Below are 24,319 nucleotides of genomic sequence, written 5' to 3' on the forward strand. Positions count from 1 at the left end.
ATTTTGGAAATGCAGTGAAAGCAGTTTTAGGAGGGAAATATGCAGTAATACAGGCCTACCTCAAGAAACAAGAAAAATCTCAAACAATCTAACTTTACACCTAAAGGAACTAGAAAAAGAACAAACAAGCCCAAGGTGAGTAGCAGGAAGGATATAATAAAGATAGAGAATAAGCAAATGAAATAGAGACTAAAAAACAATAGAAAAGGTCAATGAAACCAAGGGCTGGTTCTTTGAAAAGATACACAAAGTTGACAAATCTTTATCCAGACTTATCAAGGAAAAAAGAGAAAGGACCCAAATAAATAAAATTAGAAACAAAGGAGAAGTAACAACTGACACCACAGAAATATGAAGGATTGTAAGAGAATACTACAAAAAAATTATATGCCGACAAATTGGACAACCTAAAAGATATGGATAAATTCCTAGAAACATACAGACTTCCAAAACTGAATCAGAAAGGAACAGAAGATCTGAACAGACTGATTACTAATAATGGTATTTAATTGGTAATCAAAAAACTACCAAAAAATAGAAGTCCAGGACCGGATGGATTCACAGGTGAATTCTATAAAACACTGAAGGAAGAGTTTATACCTATTCTCCTGAAATTATTCAAAAAATAGAAGATAAAGGGAAGCTTCCAGATATACTCTGTAAGGCCAGTATTAACCTAATTCAAAAACCAAACAAAGATAACACACACACAAAAAATTATAGGCTGATATCCCTGATGAACACAGATATAAAAATCTTCAACGTAATATTAGCAAACCACATTTAACAACACTTAAAAGGGTCATTCACCATGATCAAATGGGATTTATTCTGGGGATGCGAGGACGGTTCAATGACTCCAAATCAATCCATATGATATCCTACATTAAGAAAATGAAGGATAGGGGCGCCTGGGTGGTGCAGTCGGTTAAGCGTCCGACTTCAGCCAGGTCACGATCTCGCGGTCCGTGAGTTCGAGCCCCGCGTCAGGCTCTGGGCTGATGGCTCAGAGCCTGGAGCCTGTTTCCGATTCTGTGTCTCCCTCTCTCTCTGCCCCTCCCCCATTCATGCTCTGTCTCTCTCTGTCCCAAAAATAAATAAACGTTGAAAAAAAAAATTAAAATAAAAAATAAAACAAAAGAAAATGAAGGATCAAAATCATATGATCATCTCAATAGATGCCAGAAAAAGCATTTCACAAAATTCAACATCCATTCATGATAAAAAATACTTTCGACAAAGTGGGTTTAGAGGGAATATACCTCAACATAATAAAGGCTATAAATTACAAACCCACAACTAACATCATACTCAATGGGGAAAACTGAGAACTATTCCTCTAAGATCACCAACAAGACAAGGATGTTCACTCTTGCCACTTTTATTCAACAAAGTACTGGAAGTCCTAGCCACAGCAATCAGACAAGAAATAAAATGCATCTATATCGGTAAAGAAGAAGTTATACTGTTACTATTTGCAGATGACATACTACGAACAGAAAAGCATAAAGACTCCACCAAAAACTACTAAAAGTAATAAATGAATTCAGTAAAGTTGCAGAATACAAAATTAATATGAAGAAACTGGGTATTAATCAGTACTAATTGGGTACTAATAGCAAAGTAGAAGAGAAATTAAGAAAACGATCCTAGTTACAACTACACCAAAAAGGAAAAACATACGTAAAAATCAATTTAACCAAAGAGGTGATAAATCTATACCCTAAAAACTATAAAACACTAATGAAAGAAACTGAAAATGAGACAAGAAAATGGAAAGATATTCCATGCTCATGACTTAGAAGAATTAAAATTGTTCAAATGTCCCATTCTACTGAAAGCAATCTACAGATTCAATGCAATCCTTATCAAAATACCAACAGCATTTTTTATAGAACTAGAACAAATAATACTAAATAATAATAAGGATTTCTGAAGCAACCTTGAGAAAGAAGAACAAAGCTGGAGTTATCACAATCCCGGGTTTTAAGATGTACTACAAAGTTGCAGTAATCAAAACAGCATGGTACTGATATAAAAATAGTCACATAGTTCAATAGAATAGAATAGAGACCCCAGAAATAAACTCATGATTATGGTCAACTAATCTACGGCAAAGGAGACAAGAATATACAATTAGAAAAAGAGCCTCTTCAACAAATGGTATTGGGAAAAGTGGTCAGCTACATGTTAAGGAATGAAAATGGACCACATTCTTTTACCATAAACAAAAATAAACTCAAATGGATTAAAGACCTAAATGTGAGAACTGAAACCATAAAAATCCTTGAAGAGAGCACAGGCAGTAATTTCCCTGACATCAGCAATAACAACATTTTTCTAGACATGTCTTCTAAGGCAAGCAAAAGCAAAATAAACACACACAAGCAGGGACACACAGACAAAAGTGAAAATAAACTATTGGAACTACATCAAAATAAAAAGCTTCTGCACAGTGAAGGAAACAATCAACAAAAGGAGAAGGCAATCTACTGAAGGGTAGAAGACATTTACAAATGATATATCTGATGAAAGGTTGGTATCCAAAATGTATAAAAAACTTAAACAACTCAACACCCTCCCCCCAAAAACAATCCAATTAAAAAATGGACAGAGGACCTGAATAGACATTTTTCCAAAGAAAACATCCAGATAGCCAACAGGTACATGAAAAGAACTCAACATCACTAATCATCAAGAAAGTGCAAATCAAAACCACAGTGAGATATCACTTTACACCTATCAGAGTGGCTAAATTCAAAAAAACAAGAAATAACAAACATTGGTGAGGATGTGAAGAAAAAGGAACTCTTGTAAACTGTTGGTGGGAATGTAAGTTGGTGCAGCCACTATGGAAAACAGTATGGAAGTTCCTCAAAAAATTAAAAGTAGATATATTATATGATTCAGTAACTCCACTACTGGGTATTTACCAAGGAGAAACAAAAATGCTAATTTGAGAAAATACATGCACCCCTATGTTTATTTTTTTAACTATTTATTTTTGACAGAGAGAGAGAGAGAGAAAGAGAGAGAGCACACAAATGGGGGGAGGGGCAGAAAGAGAGGGAGACAGAGGACCCAAAGCAGGCTCTGTGCTGACAGCAGAGAGCCCGACGCAGGGCTCGAACCCATGTACCATGAGATCATGACCTGAGCCAAAGTCAGACACTTAACCAACTGAGCCACCCAGGTGCCCCTATATCCCTGTTTATTGCAGCATTATTTTTAATATCCAATAATAAAAATATTATTTTTAATATGGAAACAAGCTAAGTGTCCACTGATGAATGGATAAGGAAGATGTGGCGCATGTGTGTGTGTGTGTGTGTGTGTGTGTGTGTGTGTGTTTGGGTATGGGTGTGGGGGTGTGTGTGGATGTGATGGAATACTATGCAGCCATAAAAAGGATGAGATTGTGCCATTTGCAACAACATGGATGGACCTAGAGGGTATTAAATAAATCAGACTGAGAGGAGCAAATACCATAGGACTTCGCCCCTATGTGGAATCCAAAAAAAAAAAAAAAAAAAAAAGAATAAAAAAACAACAACAAAAAGCAGAATCAGACCTATAAATAGAGAACTGATGGTTGCCAGAAGGTTGGGGGAGGTATGGGCAAAATAGATGAGGGGGCGTGGGAGATACAGGCTTCCAGTTATGAAAGGAATAAGTCAGGGAATAAAAGGCACAGCATAAGGTCATGGTAATGTAATAGCATTGCACAGTGACAGATGGTAGCAACATCTGTGGTGAGCACAGCATATGCATAGACTTGTCGAGTCACTATGCTGAACACCTGAAACTAATGTAACATTGTGTGTCAGCTATATTCAAATAAAAATAAGAGAAAGAAAGACCCTAAGATGGGAAAATGCAGTAGGTCCCAAAGGGCACCTGCTCTGTGCTGGGCTGAAGGGAGTGGGGTCAAGAGTACAGCATGCTTGATGATAAGGACAATATGCCTTTTAAATGCTCGGAATGCCTTCACAGATTCACAGACTTCCTAGAATTTCAATGGCGTCATCGTAAGCAATCTATGGTTGGGGCTGAACACTGTAAACAACCCTTTAAATGTACCCTCACCCCTCCACACACAGAGCCACATCCATGACACATGCATGCACTCGAACACACATGCACAAACACACACAGACATTTACAGGGACACACACACACAAACAGATAAATGGCGGCATGGAAGAGCTAGTATTACCACTTTCCTTAATTTCTATCGATGCTTTGGTATAGATCTATTCTCAACCATATGCAAATGCAGCTTCAAGCCACCCTCAATCCAACCACCTTGCCATCCTGAAGACACTCCTTTATAGAAATTCTGGTGTCGCCACTGTGCTTTTGTTTTGCCAGCGGGAGGGTATCAAACACTTTCAACTCTTATTTAGTTCTTTCTACCAAGGGGAAGAAAGCATGGTTCCCTGCCTGTTCATTTATGCCAGCCTGCACCACTGCTCTCGTAGGTAAGAATGATTTTCACTGGGTGTCAGTAATTGCCAGCTACCAAGTCCTGCAAGATTGTTATTCACCTTCTCTACCATAATCCAGCATTTCTATAACAAAAAGTACACTCCACAAATAAAATACACAAGCATTTTGCTGTCCACACTATGGAGACCCTACTCCATATTGAGCGTGATTTTATTCATATTAATGACTCCTTAAAATGTCATTTTTACCCAGAACAATTCCTACTTACAATTTTTTCTTCTGAAATTTTCAGAAGCTCTACATGGCACTTTTCAAATGGTTTGCCTTTCCCATAGAAAGTTTTCCATATAGCACTCATCTACTTGGATCCTGTATCTGAGCAACTTTGGGCTAACAGTGAAAACTTTCCTGTTGCCTAGTGGTGCCTAGGAACTGGTTTTGTTTTGTCTCTACCCAGATACAGCCAACTTCAGAGCTAATCCTCCAGCTGTCATAGGAATGACTGGGGTCACACGTTTTCCCAAAGCGCCACCAGGCTAATCTGGGCAATAATGCTTTCCACAGCTGTCTTTGAGAAACCTGAAATTCTAGGAAGAATAAAAAGAGCTTGTCAGACAAATGAGTGGTTATAACCCCAGAGAGTCATGATGGCACCACCATGGCACCCATGTGAGACAAGGTGCCAGGACCTTCCCAGGACCTCACAGACATGGTGCCTCCAAGGGTCAGGGTTAAGAACTTCTTTCTTCTCCCAACCCAGTTTTTAAAAAATTCCTAACCAGACAACTCCTGTAACAGAACTCAGGCTGCCAGCCTTGACCTGTTCATGGATCCAGTTCCAAAATGTGTGATTTGAAACTCCCCCGAATCAGAATCTGAACCACTCTACGGAGTCGGGGAATAGTGAGGTCCACTCTCCACACCATGTTTGAAGCTCCGCAAAGCAATGCACAGTATGTAACTCTCTCAATGCCTCCAATATCCAAATGGAATCATTTTTGCCATGGACTCCCAGTGTGATACTGACACGTCACTTAAGCCTTCCTATGCCTCTACGGTCTCATCATTAAAGAGACTGAACTGTTCACTCCGAGTCTCAAAAACAAGGGCAGAACCTGGACAGGAGTCTGTGGGCTGCTCACCTGCCACGTAAGCAGTGACCCCGTGTTGACAACTCTACCACTTGACTAGCGTGGATGCACTGCTTCCTCCCTAGTCCCACTCTCTCTGCCTCAGTTCAGCCCTTGTTTATCTATTTTCTGGGCTTTTGCTATGGTTCCTGTGTGGTCTCTGTGCCTCCAAACCTGAGATTCTCAACCAGGGAGCAAATGTGTTCCCCATGGAAATCTGACAAAACCTGGAAACGTTTTTGGTTGTTGAGATAGGTGGGATACAACAGGCATCTACTGGGTAAAACCAAAGGATGCTGCTAACCATCCTACAATGTTCAGGACAGTGCCCAACAAAAAATTACCCAGATTAAAAGGTCAATGGTGCTGATGTTTGAAAAGCTCTGCTTCGGCCATACCTGCCTCTAATCTGTCCTCTCTACACCACAAATGATATAAAACACAATTCCAATCAGGTCATTCCCACACCTGAAATCCTCCAGGGCCTCCTAAATGCCCTCAGATTAAAGTCGAAGCTCTCCAGGCAAGTCATAGAGACCTATCATGATCTGATCGTTTCTTAACTTTCTAACCTGCCTTTCACTTTATCCCCTGATCTTTCTTCCCCAAAGCAATCAATGCACCCAGACCAGATCACTCACAATTCCCTCTGCCTGTCAGTCTCACCCACCCCATTCCTTGGCCTACCAATTTTATGTCAGACACTCTAAATGGACTAGAAGGGAACAAGACACTCTCCAGGTAGTATGAGGCACTGATCTTTCATGAGGCATGTAGAAAAGTGAGTGCACTTTCAATCTGAAGAGGCAGAAACTACTCGTCACCTCTGTGATTCTGCTTCAGATTCCCCAACAGGCTGTGAGCCTTCAGGAAGACAGTGTCTTCATCTTTATAGGCTACAGTAACCTGCACATGCTAAGTGTGGTCTACCAGTTGTATCTGTTGTATTTATCATAGATGCTGCATTAAGGAATGAATGAATTCCTAGCTTCTTTCAATTTGGCTGATGCTCAGGCATAAAAAGCACTGAACTATCAAAATACAAAGATGAAACTAAATCAATCACACTGTATATGCCAAGAAAGTCCATTCACAAAGGTGGAAACATCTTTGTTTAAAGCTGTGTTCTCTGCGTCTCTTCTCTTTATATACCAGAGAAATACAAATCTGTCAAATAAGTATTTATCCCTATAGATTGTCTAAATCCCATTGCCTGATACTCAAAGACAAGATACCTGGAGCAGAATCAGACTCTAAAATAGTAACTGAGAAATAATGGTATCAAGAACACAGAACTAGGTTCACTGTGAGGAATCATAACTTTGAATTTCATGGTACCCAAAATGATTTTGCTTTCCTTCTCTAGATTGAGAAGGTCATTCCATCTACTGGACATTTAACAATACTGTCATTTTTACTTCTCTTCCTGTTAAGTTGATTCTATATCCTGGAGATTGATAGGGTTTGCCTGAGCTTCAAAATCCAGATGTCTCCTAAGGAGACTGTCTAATAAAAAAAAAATTTATTGGACATTTATAGAGTCATTTTGGACTCTTAAAGAGAGCAACCTATCAGTTTGACTTTATAGCTGGTGAAAGAACTTAAGATTCTTCTTTAAAATAACTGGAAAAAATTGAAAAAGTAGCTTATGGATTCTTATCACACATCATGTACATTCGTATTTTTATTGCAGTTAATTGTAATGTATGTGTCTCTTGTCCACAGTGTTCACGTTAAAGACAAGGTTAGGATTTAGCAGTGGAACCTCCTTATGGAAAATGGAGCAAAATGGAGGTTTTTAATTGAATGGGGGCAAAGGATCCAGGGGAAAGCTTTCCCAGCTCCTTATTATATCCTTGGAGACACTCCTGGGGCCACAGCGGCCTGACTTCCATATTCCTGATGGAACCTTTATTCCCATCTAGGTTTCCATCTTTGTAGACAAAGCAGTCAAAACTCCAGGCTTGGATTGTTCCTTTTCCCTTCCTCTTCCCCATTCAACTTTGGAATAATCCTGACCTCCAGCAAAAGCGATTTCCAGGTATGTGAGAGTGTAGGGGTCCAGGGCAAGCCGCTCAAATGTACTATGGTGCATATTAATTACTTTGAATTGAAGTTACTTGGAAAAAAAAACAAGTGCAAGGACACTCAGACCCTCCTCTGTCCCCCAGAAAGCAGGAAACACATCTCCCATATGAAAAATACCTTCCCTGAATTGGAAAATAAAACAACATCCTTATCACCAGAGACAGGGACTTTGGAGCCAAGAAAGCTATAGAAACAAACCCTGTTATTTTTTTCCAAACTACTACAACCTCAGCCTAAATTCTGCTTAGAATTCCCTGCTAATTAAAGCTCCCAAACACCTGTTTTCTTTATCCTATCAATACCTCACAGATTTATTATCTCTTTGTCTAAAATGTATATACAGGGGCGCCTGGGTGACTCAGTCAGTTAAGCGTCCGACTTGAGCTCAGGTCATGATCTTATGGTTGGTGAGTTCAAGCCCCACCTTGGGCTCTCTGTTGTCAGCAAAGAGTCTGCTTTGGACCCTCTATCTCCCTCTCTCTCTGCTCCTCCCCCGCTGGCTTCTTCTCTCTCTCTCTCTCTCTCTCTCAAAAATAAACATTTAAAAATTAATAAATAAAACGTATACAAAGTGCCTCTCCTGATCACTTATTTAGGTCTCAACTTCATTTTGGGGCCTCTGTGCATATGTAATAAAACTTCAGGGTTTTTTTTCTCCCATTAATTTGTCTTACATAAATTAAATCTTAGCCCAGCTGAAAGACCTTGAAGGGGAAGAATTTTTCCTTCTCTACAAGAGGAAGCCCAGAAGAACATCACTGGTGATCAGAAGTGAAAGCTGCTTTTATTTCACTTGAAAACCATACGAAAACAGAGAGGGTGATGGAAAATGTAGACAAGCACCATGGACTGAGAGATCCTTGGGCTAAGACAACTCATTTAGCATGGAACTTCCAGAGTTAGTTAAGACAGAGTACAGGCCATTATTATAACAAAGACATTCTCCTTATCATCATCTTGTGGCTCAGCTGGGTCCCCTAAGTCCCCATCCTTCCTATTTTGCGTGCTTTCCTTCCACTCGTGGAATCTGGGGCCATCCAGTTATCCGGTTCTCCTTCTCACCATTAAACTTGCTTACAGGTAAAAGATTTACTGAAATTATTTACACTTCAGTGTCAAGTAGCCAATGCTATCTCTCCCAAGAGTATTTGCATCCCAAGCCACACTCTTATTACAGGCAGAAGAGTTTTCCCCTATGGACAGAATCCTTAAAATGAAGCTGCAGGTAAAGGTGATCTTTTGGGGACAGAGAGACCTGCCCTCTTGAAGCTGCTCAGTATCCTAATTTTAAATGATAAAACCCAAGCCACTTAATGTTAGGGAAAAGCATGTTATGTTTGTGTTCAGGCTTCCAGTAACTTTATTTTGTGCGTATTTGAAAATACACTGAAATTAGCATGTAAGATTTGCCTCACCAGGTGTCTACAGCAAGCAGTGTGGGGAGATTCTTCTCTGAACTAAGTAAAGTCCTTAAAACCAAAAATTAAAAAAAAGAGAAAAAATAAAAAGCCTAGACACACACATATTATAGTCCTTAAAAATACAACTTTTGAGTTGAAGTGGACCATACGTATTTTAGCTTGTATCAAAACTATCAGAGAAAGGCCTACGGAAAAGGGAATATAAGTATGAAGAAATATTGAGGCAGAACAGAATGACCAATATAGAGACACTTATGGAGAATTCTTTACAACCATTAATTTGATTATGATTATAATAAAAACTAACCATCCAGGAAAACTTTGTACAGTGATAGAAATGTTCTTGGTCTGACCTTTCCAAGATGGTAGCCATTAGCCACATGCAGCTATGCTACTCATTGGAAATGCAGCTAATGTGCCTAGAACTGAATTTTTAATTTTTAATTTTAACAAATTTAAACAGGTTTCAAACAGCCACACATTGCTACTGGCTACCATGCTGGAGAGTGGGGGTCTAACACCATTACTGCTTTAACACATAATTTTTAGGAATACTTTGTATCTGTGAACTTTCTCTGGGAGAAACTAATAAGACTCTCAATATAATGCAGACTTCCAGCTGCAAACAGTTTATTTACTAGAAACAATTCATGACTCACTCCATCCGCTACCCTAACCATTGCCCAGGTATCCAGGATGGGTGCCTTCTCATCCCTTCAGGGTAAGGCTGCAATGCCAGCTTCCGGAAGGAAGGGTACTTACCCTCGCCCAATGGAACCTCCTCTTCCTGCTCACTGGGGGAAGGCAGCAGGGGCTGCAGGGGCTCCATGTTAATGATGAGCTGTTTGTTCAAAGAGTGGGAACTTCGGCTCTGAGTAATGTTGGCTCTGAAAACAGACACACGCCAGGATGTTGGTTTCTGTTGCAAACACCAGACCCTCCATCTCAGTCAGCTACCAAGGTTGGGAATGGTCTCTGGACTCACACAATGGATTAGGCCAGTGGTAAAGGCAACATAACACTTAGGATGCACCAACCTTTTTAACCTTAAGGTCCTGACAAAATGTCCTTGTGTTCTAATGCAACACAGTGACTGAAAATGTACTTCCCCATATGTTACCAGATTTGGGCATGCAAGGTGACAGCATGGGCATTGATAAAGACATAGGAGGCAGGTGTCACTGAACTAGATATGCAGAAAAGTAAATGAAGGTGGGGACTTCTGGGTGGCTCAGTTGGTTCAGCATCTGACTCTTGGTTTCAGCTCAGGTCATGATCTCACAGTTTCGTGGGTTCAAGCTCCACATTGGACTCTGCACTGACAGTGTGAAGCTTGCTTGGGATTCTCTCTCTCTCTCTCTCTCTCTCTCTCTCTCTCCCCCTCCCTCTCCATCTCCCTCACTTGTGCTGTCATTCTCAAAAATGAATAAATTTTAAAAATTTTTTAAAAAAGAAAAGTGAATGAAAGGCATGGCTCAAAGTAATTTAACAACCACCAAAAAAAAAAACAAAACAAAACAAAAATGAAGACAGAACCCTGTCAGACAGATGGTACAGGAGTTCTAAGGCTTTAAGCAACCTTGCTGTTGCTGGATGTCTAACGTTTAATATCAGTGTTTAATACTCCCATTTGAATTCACACCCCTCTCATCAGCCAGGCACAGAAGCTCTTTTTTCATTTTGAAAGGAGCAGACACGTGTCATTGACTGCAATGGGCAGCAGATGGCAAAGAAAATGTACAAGTGTCTTGTCAAGACTACTGGCTGATAGCAGGAAGCCCGTCTACACTGCCTGCTGCAGGGAGACCAGCTGTCTGCCCTGTCATACAGGGAAATGGGGGCATCTCTGGTAGGGCATCACCTTTCCATCCTCATGTTTCCTCTCCAAACCAAAAGCCACCCATCTTCAAAGATGATATCAAATGTCTCCTACCTCTTGATGCCCCCTTGGATGGCTCTCACAACACATATTCATTCATATTCTCATTCTCTCTCTCTCTCTCTCTCTCTCTCTCTCACACACACACACACACACACACACACACACTGCTCTCCCTTCTTTCACATCTCATAGCACTTGCCACTTCCATCTCTCTGTAATTATTGGTGTACTAATCAGCCCCACCTTGACAAGTGCCTTAAGGTCAGAGGCAGATCTAACCATCCTGGTGTGCCTTACAGCGCCTCCCGAGACATCTTACTAAGGGCTGTTCATGTTGGAAACTGGCGTAAATTGAATGCAATCCTGGCTTGACATAAGCTGCCATTTCAGATTGCATGGGTGTTCCCGGCTGGTAAGGGGACTGCCTTATAACTCAGGCATTTCTATTTGGCACAGGACAGGAAAGGAGAAGAATCTAGCAGCATCTAGAGTAAAAAGCCCTCCACAGCTGGCACTGGCTGGAAAAATAAAATTATGAGGACTTGCTTAACCATGGAGTCCTGTCCTTCATTATTTCACTCTACAATCACTTATTCTGCAGTTGATATATATGTAGTGGATGGTCTGCCGCATTCTGGTGAGCCATGATCCTTGCCTTATGTAACTCACTCTTTAGAACTATGATTTTCAAACATTTTAACTGAGACCCACATTAAGAAATATAACTTAGGGGTGCCTGGTGGCTCAGTCAGTTGAGTGTCCGACTTGGGCTCAGGTCATGATCTCATGGTTTGTGAGTTCGAGCCCCACATTAGGCTTGCTGCTATCAGAGTGAAGCCCACTTTGGATCCTCTGTCCCTATCTCTCTCTGCACCTCCCCCATTCATTTTCTCTCTCTCTCTCTCTCTCTCTAAAAAATGAGTAAACATTAAAAAAAGAATATCTTTTATATAATTTTTCTGTACACACTCACCGAGAGACATACAGGTAAAATGAATGTTTTGTGCAACAATAGTAACTCTTGTTATGTTTGATTCACTTTTTTTCCCCCATTCTATTTCATTTTCTTTAAAGTGCTGGTCTGTTTTCATTTCATGACTCATCAATGCGCTACAGCCACAGTTGGAAAAATAGGTATCTCATGGACGAGACTGATGGCCAAGGATTCCCCAGGAACATTAAGGAGGGGCACCTGACCCTGCGGTGGCTGAGGGGAGAGCCAGGAAGGACCTCCCAGGGGAAGAGATGCCTGCGGCACATCCCAGCAAGCATGGTGGGATTGACAGGGCAAGAAGTGAAGACAGGGATTCCTTGCAGGGAGAAGGAAGGAAGGAAAGAGTAACAAGGGACATTAAAATCTACCATGAGCAGTTCCATCTTTTATTGTGATGGGTCCTCAGATTTTGAACTTTCGTGGGATTTCCTCTGGCCCTGTGGCCTTCAAAACTCTGATTCTGGCTCTGCGAAGCACCTGTTGCCATGTTCGTGTGGACCATGAAGCTTTCTGACCTCAGAAAAGCCCATTCCCCATTGTTGCACAAACTCTGAATTGCTCTGCCCACCTCTGACCACCCACTCCCGCTGACTGGCAGCATTTCCATCCCCCAGAAATTAGCACATATCATCAAGAAGGGCCTGTAGCGAATACAGAGGGCTCCACAGCAGCCCCCCTCCCAACATTCTTCAGTTGAAGTTGTAAAGCATCCTGCCATCTGCCCCCTACCAACACTGTAATGTCTGGGCAATTGCCTGGGACAGGTTGAAGTCACTGAGAGTGACCTCACAGGTGTGAGCCTGTAGGGCACTGGCTGCTCAGGAGGATGCTGACTCAAGGCCCATACTCACAGGCTCCTGCTGCTGAACTGTAGCGGAGTCCTATGGCCAGGGTCAGGGGGGTTGGGTCTGTCTGCTACAGTTGATTACAACCCTGAGACTCTCCAGTTCTATGATTCAGAGAGGAACACTGCCTCCTCGATAAGTGCAAAACTCAGATAAACCCAAAGGTGGGCACAACTAGAGGTCTCCCTAGAGCACAAAGAATCCAGGGCTCCAGACCATGGTGCTGGGCAGTAGGGCAGCTAGAGGGTTAGCTTAAGCAAAATTAGAATCAAAATGCATGTCTCCCACCCTTTGTCTCCCAACTCTTGTAGACTACGGGCTACCTTTTTATACCTCTCTTCTTGCAACCTTTTGGAAGGTGCCAACTGATCCTGGTTTCATTTAAAGCAAGAGCCCTAGGGGCACCTGGATGGCTCCAGTTGGTTAAGTGTCTGGCTTCAGCTCAGGTCATGTTCTCACAGTTCATGAGTTCGAGCTCCGCATCAGGCTCTGCGCTAACAGTGTGGTACCTACTTGGGATTCTCTCTCTGTGCCCCTCCTCCACTTATTCTCTCTCTCTCAATAAATAAATAAATAAATTAATTAATTAATAAACTTAAAAGAAAATAAAGCAAGAGTCTGTCAGCATAGTTATACTAATAATGAATATAATACCAGAATTTGATGGCCCCTTTTATAGTTTACAGAACAGTTTTATTTATTTTTTTAACATTTATTTTTTGAGAGACAGAGTGAGACAGAGCACAAGTAGGGAACGGGAAGAGAGAGAGGGGGACACAGAATCCGAAGCAGGCTCTATGCTCTGAGCTGTCAGCACAGAGCCCGACACGGGGCTCGAACTCATGGACCATGAGATCATGACCTGAGCCAAAGTTGGCCACCCAACCAACTGAGCCACCAGGCGCCCCTACAAAGCAGTTTTATACACTTTACCATACTTGTTTTCCTCAGTGTACCTGTAAGACAGGCAAGAAAAGTACCATATTCACAGATGAGGACACTGAGACCTGGTGAACTTATGGAACTTGACTAAAGACACTTAGACATGCAGACTCAGATGACCTGATATCCAGTCCAGAGGTTCTGCTGTGCTCCGCACTGCCTTTCTGCACCTTCTGCATGATTTATCCTACAATGCCCCAGAGAGGACTCTGTTCACTACTGCTAATGTCCTGCTCTCTGGCTAAATGAGGTTCTGCTGTGTCGGGCAGTCTTCTAGAACATACGCCAATATCCCAGTCAGTTCTCACCCTACCCTCCCACTTGATCTCCTGATGCAACAGCTTCTCTGGCTAGAGTCTCCCCGAGTCAGCTAAGGGTCTGTACCATGTTTCCCATTCTCAGAATCCACCCGTCAACGGATTCTGCAAAATGCCTGACCCCCTTTGCAGCCCACTCATGTGTGTACTTAGCACAGAACAGTTTTCCAATGAAACGATCACTAGGAATTCTATTGAGGTAGAAAGGTTTCTTTGGAAGCTGCAAGTATATTCTAAGATTGGCTTCAAAAACTGATGGCATAAACTCAAGCAACTAACATAAGGCTCGTGGAATCTTCCAGCAGTTCTTGTGGTGGAGGAAGTGGTGTTGGCCTGTCACCAAAACTCCATCTGAAAAAGCTTTAATGAGGACACATCTGTCAAATTCTAGCTGCCCATCTTTGGAGGAGAGACAAGAATAATAACATCACCAATTCATGTGTGTATGGCACTTTCTAATTTTTAAAGCACTTTATTTTAATGCCCATAACAAAGCCTAGATGTTGGGAAAAGTAATATTCTGAATCTCGTTTTACAGATGAGTAAAGTGATGATCAGAGAAGTTAAGAGACTTACCCAAGACCACACAGCTTGTAAGCAATACAACCAAGATGAGATCCCGTTCATGACCCCTAGACAGGTGCTCATTTCAGGTCCAAATGCTGCCTCTATGTGTCCCCTGGTGGTGGCTACTATGCCCAGGTGGCTCACACTTCCTTCTGCCTCACTGGGCCCCTGACATGGATAGGTGATTTTCACCAAGTAATCAGCCCAGGAGAGCTTTGCTTGGGGATCTTGCCATCAGCAAAGATCAGTGAGCTATCATGAGAGTTAGCTTTCTCTCTCTTTTTTTTTTTTTTTTTTTGAAAAAAAACAAAAAAATCCCAAGACAGTGTCCTCAGTCTGTCTCTGCTGCCTCTCTCTAAACACACACACATCAGCAAAAGGAGTAGTCCATGAACTTGTCATTCTTTGAAGAGTACAATCTCAGGTGTGAGGGAAGACAACCAAATGAAGGCTTACCGTCACCATTCTAACTAAAGGAGTGGGCATCTCTGAACACAGCCAGAGAAAGAATTCATTACTATACTCTCACTTTTGACAGCCACATCAAAGAAGCCAAAATAATTCAAAAATAATTGTTTAAGAGAAACAATTTCCTATCATGCAAATGGCTACTAGGAAGAAATGAGAAGTTGCTACTGAGAGTGGTATATCTCCATGGCTCCGATCACACTATTGCCTCCCAGGAGGCCAAGGTCCCCAGAGCAGCACCTTGGACAGATCTCAGGTCTCAGAAAATTGCAGGCATGCCGTTGTCACCCCACGCTCCTGGTTCATACATTCATTCAACAAATATGCGTTGACCTCTACTGTGAGCCAAGTGCTGTCTGTGTTAGGTGCTGGGTGATATGTAGATGACCAAAACAGACACAAGCCTTTTCCTCCCACATCTTGCTTTGTAACATTACTTTAAACAGATTCCTCCCTGTATTGTCAGAGATTCGAGAGACACTGCCAAAGCTGAGGACCAGAGATGTGTCCTGAGGATATGAGCTCAACAGACTTTCACATACACATAAAAGGGGTCAGTGTAAGGGAAAGAAATAGCATGTGAACCCGTATCTCAAGGGCCTATAGGTCCTTGTTTGCAGTAACATCCTGGGGGATTTTAGAAGATTCCAGAAAAGGGAAACTATAAATTGACTGATGCCTCATTTCCATCTCCCCTGGTGGTTCAGTTCACTACAGGAGAAGATTCTCACTGTGGTCACTCTACTCTCTTCACTCCTACATCCTGGCTATTCAAAGTGTGGTCCATGAACCAGCCACATGGCCATCACCTAGGACAGACTCAATGGAAATGCCAGATTCATGAATGAGAATCTGACCTTAACAAGATCCATAGGTGATTCCTGTCAAAGTTAAGGCTTGAGAAGCCATAATGTAGGAATCCTTGATTTCCATAAGTAATGCAAACATCAATTGAAAAGAGAAATTTTTTTTTCAAATTATTTCTGATTTCATTAACCAGCTATATATGGTAACTATGGGATTCTTGGAAAGTCTTAAGTATTTGGAATATGTCTCTCTGAAAGTACCTTGTTAAAAACAGTTTCCTTCTCTGTGTTTGTGCTATCAAGAGATCCCCGGCATCAAGTATTTCTTCTTCTTTTTTTTTTTTTTTTTAAGATCAAACACTCATACTTCAAGCTACAAGAACAAAACCCAAGCTGAGCCCCTGGGGTGGTTCTGCCTCCCAGCTTCTAAGAGAATGCCAGAGGTTTCCTGGGCAGAGGCGGGAGGGGGGGCAAATGCTACAAAGAAAATAATGTGGGCTTAGGTATGCCACAAAAAAAATTTATGACCTTAGATAAATCATTTAACTTCTCCAAGACTCAAGTTCCCTTGTCTATAAAATAGAAGCATCAAATTAGATGACGCTTAAGGTCATTTCTGGCCCAAAGAATCTAGAAAAGTTCAAATAATACATTTTATCATTTCCTCTTTTTCACTTCTGCTTCACCGAGTAATCATAATTTGCAGTAGAAGAGGGAATATACAGACTATTTTAAAATAAATACAAATAAAAGACTAGTGTTGTCAATGGGTAGGCTGTAAGACTTGCACAGTTTTGTGCTAAGGTGCCCCCAGCCAAGGCATCCCGGCTTCCCTAGCCTGACAGCTTTCTCCTGCTTCTCAAAGCAGGGAAGACCACTTCTGCTGACATGCCCATGACAGCTTCCCACTGAGTCACCCAAACCAGGAATGAATCATTCTCTGCACACGTCTGCATGGGATCTTGTGCCAACTGTAGTTCTGCTCCCCTGCGTGGGAGAGAAGTGCTATCTGGAGGCCCGTGCCAGGCTGGCTCAGCCACACTTCCAAGAGACCAGCAACCCAGGGAATAAGGCAAGAGGCAGCCAGCTCACTGGGTCATGCTGGAAATAGAGGAGACTGGGCAAATCCGAGGATAATCCCTTATGCTCCTCCAAACAGGCTCCCTGGAGCCTCCTCCAAGTCTGAAGAGGGGGAAGGAACAGGTGCCAACCAGTATGTAGGAATCTCCTGAAAAACATAACCTAGGATGACCTTTCCTTCAAAATGGGGAGTGTCATGGTGAAAATGTCCAACTTTATGTATTTAGCAAGTTTGAGGCTTCGTGTGCAATGGTTCGTGTACCATGGTGGTATGAAGTCCAACATGACCAAGAGAATATTTAATTCCTAAGAATCGGAGATATTACCACATTAATGAAGATGCATACCCTTGAACTGCTAATCACTAAGTTCCTCATTTCTGTGAGTGACCTTTGGGGGTAAGGAGCCCTAGGAGAGATGAGCACCCTTGCCTTCCTCGTGTGAAATAGCCTAGAAGTTGGGCCAATGGGGACTGGCCGTGTCTGGTGAACAGAGGCAGGAACAGAGAGCAGCTCTAAGAGGACAGGTCGGCAGACTCAGCCAAGAGGTGACACTGCTGTGCCTCACACACACCGGTCATGTTCGCTCCGGGCCCAATCAAGCCGACGACTCCCCACAGAGCAAGGAACTCAGAACAGCCTCAAGCTGTACCCACACTGTGGCCCTGTCAAGTCTGCCCCCGAGAGGCTGCCAGGATGACGAGGGTATTGTGCCTGGAACAAGATGTGCCCAAAAGGACACCGGCACAGGCAGCTGGTACCCTTATGCCCTTTCCTGTTATAGAGGAATTGGCAAAGCAAGCTTTGAAATCCTTTTGTCCATCCCAGAAGCCTCTCAGAGCCCTGAGGGCCACCCACTCACCTGTGCACCTCCGGAGGCTCCCTCTGGATTTTGGAGCTGGCCTCCACCACCTCTTTGGCAACTTTACCACTGCAAAAGACAAACACAATGTCTGTGCACAGACACTCAGAGCAGAAGGGGAGGGGTGTGCACATGTGTTTGTTTTTTTTTTTTTTAACTTCCCAACAGTCGGATCCACTCTAGAAATCCATGCTTTTTTTTTTTCCTCTACACGAGAAGTTACTATGGAATTTGAGGGGGCCCCATGAGTGTAAGACATGAGTAGGGTGTAAAGGGAGAACCAAAACAGGGGGATAAGTCAAAGCGCCCTGATTTACAAGCAAAATATTCAAAAAGTAAATGGCTGCTTCCTCCCCAACCCATCACCAATATGGAACTATGGGTACCCACCTATATCGAAATCTACTTCCTTTGAAAAATATCTTGCTGCTTGACACAGTCTTGATCTGACTGGATTTCGCATACCTTTGAAAAGAAGCGAAACAGAAGTGGTAGTGATATTGGCAAATCCAAGTGAGACATGCTATAAAGTGCAGTACCTGGGTATTTTGGACTATAAGAAATGCATGCTGTTGGATGATTCAGCACGTGCACACAGGCACACACACCCGAAAGAGAAGTTCCACCACAAGACAGTTACTTTCACTATGGGTATTGTACTCTGTTATCTCTCTTCATTCTTTCTAAATGCTAGTGATGGCCCACATATGGTTTCATAATCCATTATTGGATCATGACCTGCAGACCGGACCAGGTAATACTGATGAGCCAAAGGGCAGGGCTAGGTGGGTGATGGGGATTAAGGAGGGCACTTGTTGGGAGGAGCACTGGGTGTTGTATGTAAGTGATGAATCACTGAATTCTATCCTGAAACCAATATTGCACGTAGGTGAACTAAAATTTAAATTAAAAAAAAAAAAGGAGGGGATTCTTTCCCAATTTCCAGTGGAAAGATATGGAGAAGACGCGTTATGTCTCATGGTGTCAAGTTCCCGGTTGCCAGGGCACTTTCTTGCCTGTGCCTGAACCAACGCTACAACAGAAAACAGCTTCCCAGTGACACAGGTCACTCACCATGTCACAAAGAACCCACCTACTGTGTACTGCCTGAAAGACGACCCAAGGGCCTATGTCACCATGGAAATGGTCACTGGCTTGAATATTCTCCGGTTAAGTCACCATGACCCAGTGCCCTTTAAAAGAACCCAGGCTGGTAGATGACTAAGATACACGCGGAACAAGAAGCCCAGCCAAGCACTGATTCAGCAGCTCTGAGAACACCGTAAACACACGTGTAAACATGAACAAAACCACAGCATTCTGGAAAACGATGAGAACATGGGCTGCCTGGAGGCCACACACAGGGCACTAAATTGCCATGACAGCTAAACTGCCTCTCCATCAATCACTTTAAGCCTCATGCAACTAAACCCAAATTAGAAAGAATGGTCTGCAAGAGTTCAGGACCACTTAAAATACTGAGAGTCACAAAATCTTACTAGAAAAACCACACAGAACAATATGCTGTATAGAATTGTTCTATATATAGAACAATATATAGAATATATTGAATATGTTATATATAGATATACATAAATAGAATATGCTGAATATATATAGAATATATAGATATATAGAACAATATATAGAATATATTGAATATGTTATATATAGATATACATAAATAGAATATGCTGAATATATATATATCTATCTATATCTATATCTATCTATCTATCTATCTATCTATCTATCTATCTATCTATAATATGCTGAGCAAAGACCTGCACATAGCCAGGGCTGTGGTTAGAAGTCTCCCCATGCAGGCAGTGATCCCCACCCCCGGGCATCTTGAAGCCTTCATTCATCTGTTCAGCAATTATTAACCAAATGACTAGCCTGCTCCACACACCCCACGCTAAGAGAAGTCACATGATCTCTGCATTCAGCTGTACGGTCTAGAAGGGAAATGGATATTAATCTAGAAACGAGGCACATAAGCGAATAACTGTAAAGTGCAAGCGGTGGTGGGGCCATGAAGGAAATGATGCAATGAGAGCACAGGATGGAGAGATTAATCCAATCTGGGGGCAGGGGTTGGAGCTGAGATCCAGGGGTGGGAAGGTATTAACCAGGCAAGTGGTGGGCAGTGTTCTGGGTGGAAGGCTCAGCAGGCACAAAGCCCTGAGCCTGAGCACTGAAGAACTAAAAAGATTTGATGTGCATTTCCCCTGTTGTCATTATTACTGTTATTATAAACCCACTCCCACATACATATATTTTTTCCCCTAATTTAGCAGGACCCGACCTTAAGATGTCATCATTAAGGATTTTGGCTTTCCTCCTCAGGACAATGGAAAGCCATAGTAACACTTTTACAAAGGAGCCCTTTCTCCCTTCCACCTCTGCCAACAGCCTGAGCCAATAGGGAAGGGTGCTGGGGACAAATGAGGAGCAGAGATGGGAGGGGAGGGGGTGAAATCCTGGGGAGGGCGATTCCATGTCAAGGCAGGGCCTGGAGAAGACCGTGTGGGAGCCCTGAGGAGCATATGAGACCCACACCGGGGAGCTCCCCACACCCGGGACAGGCAGTGTGGGCTGCTGGCCACAGCTGGGCTCTAGGAGGATACAAATCCCCAGCAACTGTGCTGACATGGGACAGAGTCCCACGGCACCCTGTTCCCCTGTGAGGACATGCCTGCTCCTGCTCCGGACATACCTGCCCCCGCCACGTGCGCGCGCACACACACACACAGCCGCGAGGAGCTGTGAGCCTGACACATTACCTACAGGAGCCTAAGAAAAGGCTTCATGTTTTTCTCCTTATCTTCTCTACAGGGTGATGCTCCCCCAGCCTGAGAGGCAGGGGGGCCGAGAAACTTTTAAAGACGCTTCTGCATTTAGAATGTTTCTTATTGTTCTAGGTTCTAAGGATCCTTGGGGCAAGGCAGTCGGCTAAGAAGGTTAAGAACCTTAAATGGAATTTTTAACCCCTGAAACCAATGAAACATCATGTCCACTATACTTCAAAAAAACATTAATTAACGGGGCACCTTGGTAGCTCAGTCAGTTGAGCACCTGACTCTTGATTTTGGGGCCCAGGTCAGGATGCCAGGGTCATGGGATGGAGTCCCCCATCAGGCTCCACACTGAGCCTGGAGCCCGCTTAAGATTTTCTCTCTCCTTCTGCCCCTCTCCCCTTCTCACACTCTCTCATTCACAAAAAAAATAAATAAAACATTAATTAAGAAAGAAAAAGAGCCTTGAGGCGCCTGGGTGGTTCAGTCGGTTAAGCGTCCGACTTAGGCTCAGGTCATGATCTCACAGTTCATGAGTTCAAGCCCCGCGTCAGGCTCTGCGCTGACAGCTCGGAGCCTGGAGCCTGCTTTGGATTCTGTGTCTCCCCCTCTCCCTCTGCCCTTCCTCTGCCTGTGCGCTCTCTCTCTCTCTCTCTTTTTTTTTTTTTAATTTTTTTTTTAACGTTTATTCATTTTTGAGACAGAGAGAGACAGAGCATGAACGGGGGAGTGTCAGAGAGAGAGGGAGACACAGAATCTGAAACAGGCTCCAGGCTCTGAGCTGTCAGCACAGAGCCCGACGCGGGGCTCGAACTCACGGACCGCAAGATCATGACCTGAGCCGAAGTCAGACGCCCAACCGACTGAGCCACCCAGGTGCCCCTCTCTCTCTCTCTTAAAAATAAACATTTTTTAAAAAAGAAAAGAAAGAGGAACGCAGCTCTGTGCCCAGTTTCTAGAAGATACCAGAAGCTCAAAGGGGAGTGGCAAGCCCAGCAGTTCCAGAGAGCCTCTTGTGGGGAGGGGGAGGGGTGGCTCTGCTTTTCACTGGTTCGGCCTCAGGGGCTCTTGCAGGCCCTAGGAGCAGGCCGCTGCTGTCTCTCGCCAGAGCAACCTCTTGCTGGGAGGCCTCAGAGCTACTCCGCATCCACACAAACCCTCAAGAAAAACAGGTCAGAAGACACGTTTCACAGAGAAAGTGAAGAGCTGCCTGCTCAGGATGTGAGGAGTGAAACCGGTGAGGGCTGCTTTCTGGCGGCTGACTGCCCTGGATGAGGATTTGTTGTCATTTCCTTTGCTCGGAGACACTCTCCTGAGAGGTTTACTGCCAATTCCCCACCCTCCCAAATGTGCGGGCAGACTCCCACTCATGTTTGGGTTGAGATCTCTTCTTTTTAAATGTTTATTTTTGAGAGAGCACAAGTGAGGGAGGGAGGGAGGGAGGGAGTGGCAGAGAGAGGGGGACAGAGAATCAGAAGCAGGCTCTTTGCTGACAGCAGTGAGCCCGATGTGGGGCTTGAACTCAAGAACCTCAAGATCACGACCTGAGCCGAAGCTGGATGCTCACCCGACTGGAGAGAGATGGTCAGGGGGAAAGAAAGGAGGCTGGGTTACAGGACAGGTCTCCAGGTGTTCCCAGCAGCATCTGGAATAGGGGTCAAAACCCCGTGGCTCAGGCTCTATCCCTAGAGATTCTCATTCAGCAGGTCTGAATTTTTTATCACACTCCCCGTCATTCCGAGGCAGTACGCCTGCACCTAAGGACCCTGAGCCCCCACATTCTCCTTGAGTGACCCAAAAGATGGCGTTTTACCTGGAAGAGCAGAGGCCCAAGGCTCCTACCTGCTTTTGCAGCTTTTCCAAGCCTCAATTTGTCCATGAATTTTTTAAGGGGCAGGGGAGGGTATTACAATGCTTCATTCATAGTGTTCTCAGGAGCGTTAAGCAAGATCAAATGATTTGAAAGCTCCTGATCATTATGTAATAGTTTCCCTCCCTCCCTAATATCACTCTCAAACCTCTCCATTGCCTTCTCACTATCGAACCACGAGAGCCAATCCTCTGAACCATGCAGATTCTGGGGAACTATTTCAAACACCCCAAAAGCCAATAAGAGAACCTTTGTGCTCTAACTAGCAGACACGTTCCGGTGCTCAGTTCACCAGGCTCTCACATCCACAACGAACCCGGAGCAAAAGTCTGCCCACTGAAGGCAATGAATGCACAAAGGCTAAACAGTAATTCTGTCTCCTCCAGCCTTCTTTCCTGTCTGCCCTCTCCCTCCTTCCATTTGCAGCTCCCCCATCAAAATCTCAGCAGAGAAGCTACAGAAGACTGTTCTCAAACATCTGACCTCACAGAGAAACCCGGACAGTCCCCAGTTTACCAACACCTGGCCTGACAACAACTATGTATCCACATCACCTCCACCCCAGAACTGAAGCTACTGTACCCAGAGATCCCTTCCTACCACATGAGGGGGTTCTGCCCAGTCCTAACACTGAAGCTGTGCTTTCAATGGAGTACCTGGGGTGCCTGGGTGGCTCAGTTGGTTGAGCATCCGGCTCTTGATTTCAGCTTAGGCCATGATCTCACCGTTTGTGAGTTCGAGCCCCACGTTGGGCTCTGCACTGATACTGCGAAGCCTGCTTGGGATTCTCTCTCTCCCTCTCTGTGCCCCTCCCCTGCATGCACTCTCTCTCTAAAAATACGTAAATAAAGCTGAAAAAAAGACTTTCACAAGTGAAATAAACGGGGTACCACGAGATGTGTGAGACGTGCCATGCATGCAGACAGCACCTGGAATGCACGAAGTGCTCACTAAGTGATAGGATCATGTGACACACAGTGCAGCCCTGCAGAAGAGCACCTCCCCTCGCCCCCCTCTGACTCCTCCCCTGGTGCCTGCTCCTACAGGTGCTGGGAAAACGCTGGGTGGTGCTCCAAGACGTCACCTGTAGAATCAACAGTACAATTTCCCATTTTATCATGGTTTACAGCTTTTGGAGTAACTACAGGCATAACAACACATGGTTATTATTGTGCACCTACTATGGGTCATGCACCATCCAAAGTATCTCAAACATTGATTTGGTTATTCCTCATAGCTTTCTCCTAAGAGGAAGCAACCTATCTTTTTATGAGAGGAAACTGAGGCACAGAAGGGTTAACTCATTGAATGATGGTAACATGATAGAAGCTGGAGAGACTGGGCTGCAAATCCAGGTCTGTATTTTTTAAAATAATGCAGGGGCGCCTGGGTGGCACAGTTGGTTAAGCATCCGACTTCAGCCAGGTCACGATCTCATGGTCCGTGAGTTCGAGCCCCGCGTCAGGCTCTGGGCTGATGGCTCAGAGCCTGGAGCCTGTTTCCGATTCTGTGTCTCCCTCTCTCTCTGCCCCTCCCCCATTCATGCTCTGTCTCTCTCTGTCCCAAAAATAAATAAACGTTGAAAAAAAATTTTTAAATAATGCATTAGCCATGCAGGTTCTCAGACTTCAGAGAGCATCAGATTCACCCAGCAGGCTTCTCAAAACACAAGTTTCTGATTCAGTAAGTCTGGGGTGCAAGCCAAGAATCTGCATTTCTGGCAAGTTCCCAGGCAATGCTGATGCTGGTCTAAAGACCCTACTTTGAGAATCACTGGATTAGAGCATTTAACCCTCACCTG

The 24,319-nt window shown here is 43.7% G+C and overlaps 1 protein-coding gene across 2 annotated transcripts in view; it reads right to left on the reverse strand.

Annotated features, from left to right (window-relative positions):
- Positions 1–24,319, reverse strand: part of FRMD3 (FERM domain containing 3) — a 308,803-nt gene that overhangs the window by 56,399 nt on the left and 228,085 nt on the right. For both annotated transcript variants that reach the window (XM_045470330.1, XM_045470329.1), the window contains exons 11-13: positions 18,241–18,315; positions 17,851–17,919; positions 9,851–9,975 (exon numbers count right to left, since the gene is read on the reverse strand). In XM_045470330.1, the coding sequence (XP_045326286.1) occupies positions 9,851–9,975; positions 17,851–17,919; positions 18,241–18,315 (269 nt within the window). The remainder of the gene's footprint in view (positions 1–9,850; positions 9,976–17,850; positions 17,920–18,240; positions 18,316–24,319) is intronic.

The sequence above is a fragment of the Leopardus geoffroyi genome, chromosome D4 (assembly GCF_018350155.1).
Source record: "Leopardus geoffroyi isolate Oge1 chromosome D4, O.geoffroyi_Oge1_pat1.0, whole genome shotgun sequence".
Lineage (NCBI taxonomy): Eukaryota > Metazoa > Chordata > Mammalia > Carnivora > Felidae > Leopardus > Leopardus geoffroyi.